The 15,692-nt window shown below is 45.9% G+C and overlaps 1 protein-coding gene across 4 annotated transcripts in view; it reads right to left on the bottom strand.

Moving 5' to 3' along the window:
* Nucleotides 1-15,692, bottom strand: part of MRTFB (myocardin related transcription factor B) — a 136,303-nt gene that overhangs the window by 34,206 nt on the left and 86,405 nt on the right. For 2 of the 4 annotated variants that reach the window (XM_078594638.1, XM_078594635.1), the window contains exon 3: nucleotides 6,346-6,483. The exons of 1 other annotated variant lie outside the window; for it this stretch is intronic. In XM_078594638.1, the coding sequence (XP_078450764.1) occupies nucleotides 6,346-6,483 (138 nt within the window). Of the gene's footprint in view, nucleotides 1-6,345; nucleotides 6,484-9,320; nucleotides 10,010-15,692 lie in introns of those variants that run through there. One more of the 4 variants, XM_078594636.1, reaches the window with a different exon arrangement.

The raw sequence follows: 15,692 nt of genomic DNA, 5'->3' as shown, positions 1-15,692 counted from the left end.
CACCAGGCCACCACCCATCAGTCCTATGAATTACGTTTTCAACGGAGATGGCAATGACAAGATAATAATGAAGACTATGATGCTGTTATTGATGATGGTGAAGATCATTATAACATGTGAATGACACTGATCAGGCTATGATAGCAAAGATAAATATTGTCATCATTCATATACACGATGAGGGTACATGTACAGCATCTTAATCACTCCACCACCAGATGAGGGAACTCGATGCTTAAGCACAGAGGTGATCAGTGCGGGTTGGTGAAAGCGGGCAGCATAGACATGAGAGCACAGACGAACAGTACAACCGCAGATATTTCCACACACCCAGCCACCACATATCCCTACAGCAGCCTATACCATCTCATATTCCCTGTCAGATTCGTACCATTCAGAAAATGACTACCTGCTGCCAATGCGGTTCAACAAACAGAATAAAATAAATATTGATCACTCATCATATTTATCCAAAATGATACCTCGCAACTCTTTCCTTCCCTTGCCACAAGTCAAACTGCAGCAGAGCTGCTTGTGTTTGTAAAAAGAAACACCCTTTATGAAGTTTCCATTTTGCGGCAACGGCTACCGCTTTGCGCATCCGTGACCTGGGGTAAGTATTAACCTCAAAACGTCATCAAACGTCAACGGTGTGGATTTGTGATAATCCGCACAGCGGGGTCGGGAATACAGTCGGGCGGCGCTGCTGCGTTGTGCCCGCGTGCACCTCTCTGCGGATGTCCTCACCCCTGACCTGGTTTGTGGTGAGAGTGGACGAGCTATTTTCTGCACAGTGAATAGTTTCAACAGTTGCCCTTGCCGAGCGCCGCGCACCCTGGTCGAGGAAGGGCAGAGGCAGCTGGGCTCGTGTAAACACAGGCAACAAACATTATTATTTTTAAGTACAAGAACCCCTTTCCGATCTATCATAACGCATGTTACATGAGAAAGGGTGCACCCGCTGCACATACTCTGGTGAGAACTACTTCTCTTGTGTGTAACCCATTTTTATCACCACCTCCCATCTTCCCATGCTCTCACAACCCCTCTCCTTAAGCCCCCTGTGCACCACACCCCTCCCCCCAGCCCACTCATTTCACCACAGGGCCCTCAACGAGTTCCCATGCAGTGCGCCTGAAGTTGATGCCGTCCACCCCACCCCACCAGCACTCCCTCACTATCAAAACAATGCCCCCCCCCCCAATTCACCTCTCCGGTGACGATGGATTTTTACGGGCAACATTACGTGTGTGCATGTGAAATGCCAACATTCAGGGCTAACGAGGTGACTGTAAGATGGAAGCACATCAAGTTGCTTTGCCGACAGAATATTCAGTTGTAATTCCCCGATTGCATTTAAATCGTGCCGAGCGGTGCAGGGGGGTTAGGAGGCGCGGGAAAGCCCCCGCGGGGCGCTCGCAGGGAACGGTACATCGTGGCGCACGTGGGAACCGACCCTGGAATATGACATCATGGGACTAATTCTGAAGTCGCCAGAATAAGCGTCTCACACATCAGCAACTGTGAACAGTGCAGCCTCTGTACAAACGTGTCAGGGCTATCCTCCGACGAGCACTTTTTTGTTCCGTCCAGCTGCTGCGTTTTTTAATATCTGTTACAACTTTAGTAGTGATGTTTGTTGCTTGCCGCTTGATGTTATGGGCCTTCGAGCAAATGCTCGGCCACTGTTACAAGATAAAGTTTAATTCCACACACGCGCACAACATGCGCAATAAATAAATGTCTAAACTCTCACGACCTTCATGAAAAAGTCTTGAGACTGAATAGCGTTTTTTTCTTGCTATGCAGACTTGGTTTTCATGTTATTTACCGAAACTCATCCTAAACCCTTCACTCGCTCTGCACTCCCCATTCACTCTTACTTAACCTGATGGATGGCAATGAAAATCCTTTGAAGTTATCACTTGAAAAAAATGTTCTAGACTTTCTCAACATTTTTAAGGAGTTTGTGAAGAATCAATGAAACAAAATAGCAGATGACAAATTATATCTTACATATTAGCAGAAACATATGTAAATGATTATAGAAAAAAACTCGTCTATATATTTTTTCTTAATAATATCACAATGTCTTAGCATAGTATCTTACATGCAAATCTTCAATTTGCATAACATTTCTGCATAATTTTAATGCCGTACATTATCGCTGAGGGTTGGAAAATAGTGGGAAGAAGGCACGCTGAAGCTGGCAACAACCAACAACGGTGTAACTAGAGTACGTACAACAACAACACCACGAGGGAAGTTGGCTGAGAGAAGAGGAATACCGTTCAACGCAACAACACGCTACATACGGTATGCTGTAATGGACGGGGTTAGAGAGACCAGTAGTTGCGGTGGGTGCCACAGTGCACTACCAACTCGGCAACTAGAGTTTGACTCCCGTCCAGGGCTAATAACATCAGCGGCGAGCGTGGCATCTCTCGACTGGACCTGGGCCTCCTCTTGCTTCACTCGGCTGCACATACGGAAAGATTGAAGTATGGTCAAACAACCCCCTTGGGTCAAATACAACCACCGATTAGCATGGTTGGCTACGTATGGTGCGAAAGATGTTCAACATGCATGCATGCATCCAGCACTGAGTTGACAAGGCGCAAATTATAAAATGATAGCGGATTGACTTTTTACAATTCGTATTATTTACCATACCTTATGAGATTAAAAACTAGTGGCAGGAAAACCCATACCTGCTTTGGAAATACAGTATAGAGAATTGACATACAAAACAATAATACATTTTTTATGCATTTTCGGGTTTTTTCTAGGAAGCGAAAGCTGCCAGCACGTGGAGCGAAACGTCGGATACCGTGCCGAACAGCACGTGCGGTACGGCACCCAAAACACATTGGACAGCCACGCGCACAACCGCGGAATCCCACACAACGCATTAAGCATTACAAATTAATCAAGATGGTTTACGTAGAGTACCCTCAGAAGGAGCACGTTTTATCCTACCCGTAATGTGATTTACATATTACAATGGTTATATTTCGTAACCAAAAGATAAGAAGAAACTGTAAACTCAGCACAGAGGAGATGGCTCCATGTCGCCTGTTAGTTATTTAACAGACGAGCCGTGCGGGTTGATAAATTCTTACAGTCATCACGCAACGGTGTGTGAGTACCAGAGGTGTGGACTCGAGGCATGCGACTTGGACTCGAGTCAGACTCGAGTCATGATTTTGATGACTTCAGACTCGACTTGGACTTGCCTCATCTTTGACTCGACTTGACTCGGGACTCGAGAGCAAAGACTTGAGACTTACTTGTGACTTGCACAACAATGACTTTGTCCCACCTCAGAGGTGTGGACTCGAGTCATGCGACTTGGACTCGAGTCAGACTCGAGTCACGATTTTGATGACTTCAGACTCGACTTGGACTTGCCTCATCTTTGACTCGACTTGACTCGGGACTCGAGAGCAAAGACTTGAGACTTACTTGTGACTTGCACAACAATGACTTTGTCCCACCTCAGAGGTGTGGACTCGAGTCATGCGACTTGGACTCGAGTCAGACTCGAGTCACGATTTTGATGACTTCAGACTCGACTTGGACTTGCCTCATCTTTGACTCGACTTGACTCGGGACTCGAGAGCAAAGACTTGAGACTTACTTGTGACTTGCATAACAATGACTTTGTCCCACCTCTGGTGAGTACCGGTGCACTTTAAATACACTGTGCGCAATTTTTTATCCACGTAAATTTGAATTTTTCAAACGTTAAAAGGTCCCGTGTACAAATCACGGGACGGACAATTCGCCAAAGGCGATGACGGTTTCCAGGCACCTTGGCGTTCGGTGTCTGGCGTCAGGATTCTCCCAGTGTATACAAGCATTAGGGGGTTGTTCAATATTTCACCGGGCGCAGGCACCCGGGAGGTATGCTGACACGGTGATTCCGAGGTGCTGACAGTGAAACATTAAAGCTGAAGCATAGAGCAGCCGCTTTGCTGCAGTCTTAAAGAGGGGACTAGCCAGCAGAGCCACGATTGCCTCCGGCAAAAGGTAAAGGTGCAGCCTTGCAATTACTTGCTCGTGGCACCGCTGGCAGTAGGGCCTCCACGACATTTGGGAGGGTATTTTGGCCTAATCCTCTACAATCTACCTTGAACTTCTTGGAAGACAATGAGAACACCCACATTTTAACCCCAACACACACGATCTGCCACCCATCGACGAACTGTGGCACACCCACCATTTATACCGCTGGATCGACAGGTGTGGGAGGATTTAAGAAGCCTGCCTGCTGTCCCAACTGCCGCATTGGGGCGATCGGGACGGACAACTTCTGGTATTGCAAGTGCGGTGCGCTAACGATCCCATCTCCCCTGCCTGCAAGAAAATACGTGCGCCATTGTCAGTAGTTTTAAACGCCACGTCAAAATTCTGCTAAAATATGAACTCATTAATGCGTGGATGGCACAGACTGACCAATTTACATACAACTTGTTTTATTCATGACAAAACATTTTTTATGGGCATTTTCTGCAAAATTACATTCTTATTTTCTCGGACCTTTAAAGCCAACTTTAACACCAATTACTTAAAACATCTTGTTATCGTTCGTTATAAACACTGCCTTGTAATTAAGTAAAAACATATTTCAAAGTGCTCCACACGTAGTTGGACCAATTATGCATTGTGTTCCATTCTGTTTTAACACGGTTGCCGAGCAATGGTCCACAGACCCAAAACGTCAAGCGGCCAGCAAAAGCACACCATTTAAAATTCAAATATACAAAAAGTGTCAAAGTGATTCTTGATTTGCGCAATGCTATTTTATACAGAAAAGCGCCTGTGAATAGAGGCACTGGGGGGAATTCAAACGTTGCCGTCCGGAGCTCTGGCCAAATATTTGCCTTTTACTTTTCTTTCCAAATCTGACCAGACAGGCAGCACGTCAACTCAGGGTGAGGCTGCCCAGTTAAACAAAACAAAAACGAGGAAGCTGCTGAAAAAGCCACGTTTTTTTGCACCTTTCTCCCGTGTAAGCACTGCTACGACTGTAACATCTGCTTCGGTGGGTTTGGTGTCGTGACATTGGCCTTGCACACCTGCAGCAAGGCGAATGTTGAGTAATTAAGCCATGAGATCACATCGTCACACACACGTGCAACGCATTATGATTGACATCAGCAATGTGCTCCCGTGCGTGCCGTGGAGGCCGGTGCTTGACACCTGGGTCTCTTCCGAGCTACACTTCGACTGCAGCATGAAGCCAAGCCCAGCGTGAACACTGCGGAACTCTGGAATATTAAACTTCAGAGCAGGCAAGCACAGGAGGTCTCATTGATGAAATTTTGTTGATATTTTTTTGAAAGCTATCTTCTAGTTATTTGTTGGTCAAGTAATTGAACCTGTAATTGGTCTAGTAATATAATCGATTACTAAATAAATAACTGGGGAGTCCAGCTCTAAGACTCTCTGTACAGATCCCCTAAACAGCCTTAACAGACCTTTGCACAAGTGCTTTATCGAACACCTTTGAAGATCGACATGGGCACATTAGGGGGTGGGTGGCCAGCATCACACCTGGCCGCGTTTGTCTCCCTAGTGGCGATCTTTACACATCGCACCAGGTACTCATTTGAGGCTGAGTCGACCTATAGAAGGGCCAGGACCAGTTCAGATAATCGTCACTGTTGTTTGCCATGAGCGGGATTTGAACTCGGGTCGCCAGGTTCGTAGCGCAGTGTGCTAACCACTGCGCCACCGCTCCCCACATACAATCACCTTCATGCATGCACTCTAGCTCATTCGTTATGCCATGTTCACTCTCTATCCGATACACGCCCGTTTGATCTCCCATATGTACATGACGCTCGATTGCTCCCAGCATGCTCTCTCGCTCAGTCTCTAATGCACGACACCTGCTCTCCCAAACACGCTCACCTGTTTTCCCACAATCCCTCATGTGCTCGTGCTCACTATCTCGTTCACTCACTCGTGTACTCGCACTCACTCACGTACATGTGCTCACTAACTCGCTCACTCACGTATTAGTGTTCACTCACTCACGTATTAGTGTTCACTCACTCACGTATTAGTGTTCACTCACTCACTCACGTATTAGTGTTAACTCACTCACTCACTCACGTATTAGTGTTCACTCACTCACTCACGTATTAGTGTTCACCCGCTCAATCATTCACCCTTTAGTGTTCACTCACTCACGTATTAGTGTTCACCCGCTCGCTCACCCACGCCGACTCAATGACTCGCGTGCTTGCGGTTACTAACTCGCTCATGCTCACCCACTCACTCACGTACTCAAACTCACTTTCTCACTCACTCACTCACGTACACGTGTTCACTCACTGTTCCGTAATCCTGTGCTTTTGCTTGCTTGCCAGGCCTTTTCAAGGGAGAGGTGGACTTGGGCAGAATAAACGTGGACAATGGGATGACAACGCCTCTTATCCACAAATTTGTTCATCTGCCAACAGTGCCCTCCACCTAAATGCGGATAAGAGGAGTTTCACTGTTTCAATCAAAATGCTGGATTTCTTAAAAAAATTCTATCCGCATATAAAGACAGTGACATTCGCCGCAATAAATATGCGCTACGCATCTTAAAAGCACAAGTTACGGATCTGAGATAATCCTCATGCGGTACTGGACCAACATGACACTGCCTCGCTTGAGATATATCCTCCACTTCAACCAGGTGGGAGCCCAATGAGTCTCCTTTTCAAAAGAAGAGCCTGGGCTACACAGAGGCACATACATTCATACAAAAGCATTATGCTTGGCACTGGCAAGGCAACTTCAACTAAACGAACAACTAAAAATGCCATACCTTTAAAGCGCATGTAAGTGCTGTTGAAAATATATAAACATTCCCTAAAGTTACCACTACTCCTTTAGACATAAAAACACGTGATATGTCCATTTAATATGTAAGTTTCGCAGCCAATATTATGATTATAGTAATAGGTTTTTACCCTTTTATCTGGCACCAAAACTGACACCTTCATACAATAACCACAACACAAGCAGTCAAAATGCAAACAAAAAGAAACAACTCTGATAATGATATGCACTGTCCTTGAAATTGATTGGTCCACACCCGAGACGGCTTTTCTTAGAGCCTAGTCTCCACTTGGTGTTGGACCAGATGACGCCAAAAAGAAACATTGATTCACAATTGATTTTTGGGCCAGACCCTTTAATGATCTTGATGTAGCCCAACCTAATATATAAATAATAAATACATTGTATGCGCATCGTGACCATAAACATCCACTGTTCATTATCCAAATGTATTTTACAGGGTGTGTACAATAAAAGTATAATCCTTAATTAAATAACGTTGATTATGAATAAATAATTATATTTAGCGCTTCGTTCAAGCTCGGCTGATAAAAAACCGAGACGCTCAGTGGAGTGAACATCGTATCTGACGAGTCTCGTGTCCCTCCCATAACCCTCCACGTGGCCCGCCGCTGTGGCCTTGGCGTCGTCTTAAGGTTAGAGGGAGAGAGAGAGCCCCAGCAGCATCTCACATCTCGGTTGCAATTGTTTCGGAGGCTTCTTTCTGTTGTGTGCTGTTGACAATCTCTCAAAAGTCTCGGCTTAAAAACCCCCACGCGTACAAAGAATATGTTGACAACATTTAAACTTGTGCAGTTCAAACGCTTGTTAAGTTATGCATATTTTTTTTATTACATAACGAACACCCTGTATAATACTGTAACATTTACATTTTACCAACGTCATAGCTGATCTGCAATTAAATCTCATGACGAAGCTTGGCATGGTTATTACATTGGATTTCCTTGTCAACTAGCCTCAGTGCATAGCCTTAAACTCAATTTATATCGTAATGTCAGCTTGTAATGTGCACAGTATCCACTCACTCTCGACAAGAGAGAGAGGACAACTCAGAGGCACGAGGAGGAACCAAGCTCTGCGGTTCTCTATTTATGAAAGCGTTATCAGCCAACGAATGAGCGTTTACACGTGGGAGGAAACCAGGGCACCTGTGGAGAAAACCCACGCGTGCGAGGGGGCAACACTCTATCCCATACCGACAGAACAGGCAGAGCCTTCTCCTGACGAGCCAGGGTTATGGCACCTCGCCGTCCACGAGAAGGGAGTTTCACAACATTTGTGTGTGGTCCACCAAACCTCGCTGCCTCTACAAGTGCTGGGCTTACAGGCCACATGCGTAGCTGCCGCCACCACCGCCACTGCAACACGGCTAATTCTGTTTCCCAGCTCGAATCCTCGCGTGCGTGCTGCCTGCGTGGTTACACAGTACCTTATTATACCCACCACACCTCGTGCCCGTAGACTCACTGCGCCACCGACACAGTTGCTGCAGTAACGCTGCGAATATGCTTACGGTACGAGGATGTGCTCGGAAATCACCCGAAGGATATGCGACGTATTTGTATTAAAGCCACGTGTCAAAGTTTTATGTGACGGGCTGGAAATGAACTCCCGCATCTCATTATAAACAATGTCACACAGTGTACTGACTGAAGACGGTGAGCAGCACATTAAGTATTGTAGGGCAAGTTAACCAAGCTGTCGTAACCGGGTTGGGATATTGTCACAAACGCTTTCGAACAGAACAAACATTGTAAAATGGTCGAGAGATTAGACTATTTGTTAAGGGCTAAAGCGAGGCGCTTTCAGACTGAGATTATCAACACTAGGAAGTTCAATGTGATTACTGGTTACAAAGATACACATTCTTACAAAACTGATGTACTGTAATTATTCACAGAGAAAAGCACAACTTCACCATACTCTCACACGTAGAAAAAAGTCAGATGCACCTTCATAATTACGTATTGACAATTATTTACAATATTTCCAAATGTAACAATGTATCGCCTCAAACACACACACACCCTCGACATAGAAGTCAAAGAATCTCTGAATATCCTGAACAAACTGTTGGGCCAGGCGCTAAAAGTGAACAGCACCTATGAAGGCCGGCACGGCACACGACGGGGTGGGTTACAAGCACCACACCCGACCGCCTTTGTCTCCCCAATGGCGATGTTTACACACCGCACCAGGTACTCATTTGAGGCAGAGTCGACCTAGGGGAGGCCCAGGAGATCATCGCTCCTGGTGTTGGCTGGTTGTCATGAGAGAGAATCGAACTCGGGTCGCCGGGTTTGGAGCGCATCACCCCGCTAACCATTATGCCACCACTCCCATAGACATTGAAGATACCGTCAAGCACCCACAATGAATATAACAGATTACCCTACCCAGTCCGTTATGCGACAATGCCATGCGCGATGCCCATGCAATGCACACACAAGAAGCCGCACCTTCCTTTAGGCTCTTGTAGATTTCCCTTCCATTGTGGCAGTGGCTTCCGTTCCACTGCTTGAAATCTTTACCGCCGTGCGTGCTGCAGACGAGTGCGGCACGCCGCTGCTGCTGCTGAAGCTTCTTGCTGCTGTCAATCATCTCGACGCCGACGGATAACAACTAACCCTCTAAAAATGTGAGGTTGGGGAAAAAAATTTGCGCAGATTTGTCCTCGCTAATTTACCCTACTCTCTGCGAAGAACGGCTTCACCCGACACAAACAACGAAGGCTCTCGGCAAATCGCGTAACCGGAGCGCCATGGCTTAGAGCGGCGCGGCGCAGGGGTTTGACCTCGCACGAAAAAGAAAACTCCACGGCTTGACCGGGGGAAAAGAAAACGGCGCAGATTTCTTGGAACTACGAACAGCCTCGTATACCCCCCTCCACCCCCTACCGCGCACGCCTACGAGCGGACCGTGCCGGAGAAATACGCAGTTCGACAAAACCAAAAGAAATGAAAGGAAATAAGCAGAGAAGCTCGATATATAACCGCTTAGCCTTCTCCAACAAGCCGTTCCTGTGGTTATTGCTCTACAGCGCTTCTGTCGGAGTCGGCAGTTTGACTGCGTGGACGCGTCTCTTTGCGAGCAAACTGAGTCAGCCGTGCTATTAATACCCCGATGATGCAGTTGTTCAAATGATGTTTGCGTGCGCGCGTGTCCCTGACTTGCAGGGCTGGTGGGCGGTGCCCTGCCCAATGCACCACCCCCACCACCCCCCACCACCACCCACCTCCCCAGAATAACCCACCCCAGGCCCCCCCACACCAATACCCCGGTGCCTTAGCGCAACTTCAAACCAATCGCTGGAGCTCCAAGCGGTGAGCAATGTTCCTCTGCATGTTATTTATTATATTACCCTGCTTCTCCTGCCAAACAATATTGCTCCGTGATGTCCAACATCTATTACCCCCCCACCCCACCACCACCACCACCCCCGTTTGTAAATTATAAAAAGAAACCCACTGACATAGGGTTTAAACAGAACATTTTCCTTTACCACGCCCAATATAAATGAACACAAATATATCATTCTAGATTTGAAGCTTTCGTGACTGCAAGGATTCATATTCTTAGGCTTTTCGGTAAAGTCACGTAGGTAAAAAATTTATAAAAGTAAAATAAAAATAAAATAAAAATCACGACGTGATTTTACCGAAAAAAAACCAAACAATACAAATATATAACATTGTACGGTTTTATATGTTACTGCAGAAAGTATTTTACCGTTAATCCAGAGTATTCGCAATTAAAATATTATATTTAATAACGTGGAGAGACTGTAGGAAATGTCACATTGGTAATGTTCATGACAATAACAGCAGGCACACTCTCAAGACTTTGTGAGCGCATCCAGGATTGAGAGATGGAAGGTTTCCAGATCTGGGGTAAACTACAACTGTAATTGCGTCATGCGTAACGAATTGCAATCATAGCGTAATTGTAATTTTGGCCAACAATACAGCTGTAGGCGTCACCACAACTGATCCCAGGCTTTGCAGGTTACCAAGTGACATCAACGCAAACTGCGGTCATCCTCACATCAGTGGCTTTTGGCTCGGCGTCGAACAAAGACGGTCACTGCATCGCGCGCTTTCAGATGCACTTATGCACCCGTCTGGAACGCTCTTCCTTCCGATATTAGGAAGCCATTGGAGCTATGCACTTTTAAATCATCCAGATTGAAACATAATTTCTCTAGAACTGATTTTTGTGTTTAGTTTGTTGACTTTCCCCCGCACCTCCGAATAGCAGAGTTGGCTACATACAGTTCAACTTACTACATACGAGATTCGGATACCGAGAAGCTGGTGTCACAGATGAACAACCCAGAAGACGTGGCAGTCACCCCAATTATCCACGCTTCTTTGTGCAGATAAATAAAAGTTATTGATAATGGTTTAACCGTAAGCATAACACGTAATGGGACTTGTATTGTCATAGTGGCAGGATCATCAAATAAGGTAAATAAAACTTTTAAAAAAGGCTACAGTCCCCATGAGTAACACGCACAGCACGACATGAAGCTGACGTGAAGGCTCTTGTGAAATTCACAAGGGTACACAACGTGACGGTCTAAATCCCAAACTTTAGTGTGACCTACGAGTAGATTATAAAAAATATATAGCAGTCATCTCCTTGTATGGACATCCAGGTCTCCAGGGCAAAAAATACTACATTTCACCGGGCTTTTGGTTGTAAATTAGGAGGGAAAAAAACAAATAAATGCATCGTGGCGCCTTTTGCTCCCCTGCCTCTAGATAGCGCATTCCACACAGGCGCAGCGAGAACCACACAAAACCCCGGCCGGAGCGGGACTCCGAACTTGCGAAACAATAATTCAGTCTGAAACCCCGACCCGACGACACTCCTCTCGAACCGAAATCTGGTCAGTAAAAGCTTATTTAAGAACGTCATATAATTATTCCGGGCATGTTTAATGTTCCCATGCTTAAAAGGGCGTCTCAAGAGCCCACGTTTTATAAATACACATACAGGCCACGCTAGCGGCATTATTTTTGTATTTATTCATTGAGTCGATGTATTCCGCCAGGAAGACTTGGATTGAACATCTGGTTTGCAGTTGGATGACGGGTGATTAGCCGGACGTGGCATTCCTTCACAGGCCTGACAAACGGAACGTGTTACACAACTTGTACGGTGCAAAGGGGACGGGGGGGAGGCTGCATTGGCGGGCAGTGAGTGCTCTCTGCGCCTCGAAACGAGCAGAGACGAAATCTTGGCAGAGCCCACAGGACCGACGGCTCGGCTAATCTACATATCAAGAGGCATCAATCTAGCCTCGTATATTTATAGCAAACAGCCAAGATGTTTCTTAATATAACTTCCGCCGCAAATAATGTGCGTGGGTGGTGAATCTTGTGCGACATTTAGACGGGCCGGTAACCCCCCTGTCATAATAAAAGCTTTAATGGAACATCCACAATCGGACTCTATCCGAATCCCACTCAAGTAACCCGAGATCTACACGACGCAATGATGTACGCAGACATTGGCTTGAAGATGTGACGAGCCTCTCCATTTAATTTGTATCTGTTGGCATCCCCCCCCCCACTAAGACACTGGAGAGACAAAGGCGGTCGGGCGTGGTGCTAGCCACCCACCCCCTCGTGTACTGTGACGGCCTGCATCGGCGTTGCTCATTTACAGCACTTGCCCCAACAAACTGTTCAGGCTATTCGGCGGATCTTTGACTTAAATGTCTCGGCTGCGTGTGTTTGTGTTTAAGGCAACACAGGCTGGCGGTATTGTGCTCTGCGTACCGTGCTGCAGACGAATTAAAGAACCCCAAGTGGACATTTTAATCTATTGACTGACCTCGTGTACGTTTGCTGATAAAAAAAAAGTGACATTGCCTTCGAGAGACTGAAATGCTTCATCCTCTGGCTCTTTGAGCCCAACGTCTCGCGCGCTGCGCACGTGGCGTCGCACCAGTACAAATCCACGTGCTCGTTACCCTCTTTAGATCTGCAATGTGCGCGTGATTTTTAAGGAAGCAAATCGACGACTGATTGCTATGTGCCGGAAATATTATGTCCGTACAATAACACTTTTCGTGTTTTTACAAAGACGACAACCCCCTCCCCACTAAAACAATCACTCCAGCTTACCAATGCCCACATCTGTAAAGTTTCGCAGCAAGATTGGCAACAAAATACTTTAAAAAAAATATTTTAACAGTAACATATTGCGAAGCAACATGCTGTGGGTGGATGCGTGTGTTAGATTGTGTGTGCATAGGTATAATAAGCCTGGAGGCCAACTCAGCCTCAAACGAGTACCTGGTGTGGTGTGTAAACATCGGCACTAGGGAGACAAAGGCATGGTGCTGGCAACCCACCCCCTCGTAGGCCTAACGCTTGTGTCCGTTCGTATATGTGAATGCATTTTGCGTGCACACATCACACACGTGTCCCTCCACATAGAACATACAAATACACTTTTCACAAATACCATCAGCCACATCAGCAAGGACCTGCTACGCTCAGTGTCTCACGTTGTTCTCTCGGCATGTGATCAGCCTGGCTCTGGCTCTTATGTACTGTCGATTCATTGTGACTATGATTAAAGATGAATCTAAATTATAAGTTCCATTTGCAATACGCATATTTTAGACAAAATTGACTTGATGCAAATAGGCCCTTACAAGTCGGTGGAGAGTTGTACTGTATGTTACGTATTGCTCCCATACCGTATGTGTTGGTCCTGCCTAGAGGCAACGAAGCTCCGAGTGATAAGAGTTAAATGTGCCTTTAATGAGATCGCTTCACTTCCTTCTGACAAAAACACGTATCCCAAACCAAACCCCATTTCTACATGGACAAGAAAATATGACGCGGGGTTCATGGGAATGTGCACTGCTATAACGTAAACGTGCATCATGCAACGGGGAGTATGGTTTCGGGAAAAAATAACATAAAACCCCCTTTAAATGTGTTCAAAATGATGACTTGCTTATTTAGCCAGTCGCTTAGTGTGAACGTGTGGGCTACACGTTTGGTAGCTGTTCATAAACCGCATGGCAATTCTAGGATTAAAAGTGCGATCTTTGTCTTTGTGCACACCTACCACGAGCATTCAGAACACAAGCTCGTGCGCAGGCGAAAAACAACAGGCAGGGACTGCACATTTATGCAATCAAATCACAATCATTATAGACGCATGGACACATCTCAAAGCGCTAGAGAAGTGCCATCAACGCTGCCTGCGGAAGATCCTTGAAATCGGGTGGGAAGACAGACGCACGAACATCAGCGTCCGCGGGCAAACAAACACCACGAGCATTGAGGCCATCATCAATCGAAATTGGCCACGTCGTCTTTATGCCCAAATTCAGACTCCCGAAGCAAGTCTTCTAATCCCAGCTAAGTCAGGGTGTGCGTTCAAGAGGCAGGCAGAGAAAGCGCTTCAAGGATGTCCTCAAGGCCAGCATCAAGAAGTGCACCATCGACACCCGCTCATGGGAGACTCTTGCCTAGGATCACCTCAGATGGAGACGGACTATTTCAAGGATCCAAACATTTTGAAACTCAATGGCGGAATCAGGAAGAGGAAAAGCGGGATTGGCGGAAACAGCACGCTGCAGCCCGACTCACTAATCCAGCTCCACCCACTCTTTCTGGACACGTGTGTGCCCAAGCTGCGGTAGAATCTGTCAATCACAGACCATCTTCGGACCCACAGATAATACACATTTTCTATGGAAGACAATCATCCTTGATTGTGAGGGATAGCCTATGATGATGAGACACTCGGGACACATTCTCTTTACATAAAATGGGAACATTCATGTCGAATTCCACACTGACTCGGTTTTAAAAGCATACTGACAATAAAGGGCACATGTAATATGTAACAGGTTAAAGGTTTGGGAAAACCCAAATGCTGTGTTATCCCAGAGTACACAGAGCTCTCTCTCTCTAAACATGCAAAGAATTGACAGTGCAGTTGTAAAAGTAATTGTGTGGCTTCTCTCTGGCAGAGGGCTGTACTTATGTAAACTATGTAAGTGGTATGATCTGGATGGAGAAATGTCGGGTGCAAAGCAGGGCGTGCTTGTATTGTTCAAAATGTAAAATGTCGCACGTGCACACACGTGTAATTACTCAGGGAGACATGTATTAAGTACAGAGTTTACAACGAAACCAGAGGTCAGAGTTTAAAGGCAGGTCAGGCCACTTACCAGACTGCATTTTAAGCCGCTTAAACCCCAAATAGTCAAAAGTTTCTCCCAACTCCAGTGAGATCGGTGCTCATCCCCACTGGCTACCATATCCATTCTCCCAGGACGACTCTAAGAACCGAAGCATCACTCAACTCACTTTCACAGTCTCAGCATTAAATTTCGATTTAAAGCTTTCGTGACTGCAGGGATTCATCTTCTTGGTTCTTTCGGTAAAGTCACGTAGAAGGGAAATAATAAAATAATACAAATAAACATAATAAAATCAAATTCTCACGACGTTTCGGCCACAACGCAAGCAGCCGTCCTCAGGTGAAGAACAGGTCTGTCGGAAAGACAGCGTCTGAAATTCTGATTCTGACATTTCTATACAATAACCATATCATCCAAGACACTTTTTTTTATCAATGAAACCTGACTTGAGTTACAAATTCACAGTTTAAGTTCTCTCAATGTCATGATTTTGTTATTTTATTTTCACGACTTAGATTTCTCTAGTTATGGGTCAATTGTGAAAATTTACAAATTTGTCCGCTGGACATGTAGTTTCCACACTCGGGATAACCTCAAGATCTCCTTTCGGTTATGGCGGGTCTCAGTGGGTACGGGACGGCACGTGCTCCCA

Source organism: Lampetra planeri, chromosome 5, assembly GCF_965212315.1.
Source record: "Lampetra planeri chromosome 5, kcLamPlan1.2.h2, whole genome shotgun sequence".
Taxonomy (NCBI): Eukaryota; Metazoa; Chordata; class Hyperoartia; order Petromyzontiformes; family Petromyzontidae; genus Lampetra; species Lampetra planeri.
This window is presented reverse-complemented; position numbering and strand designations above follow the sequence as displayed.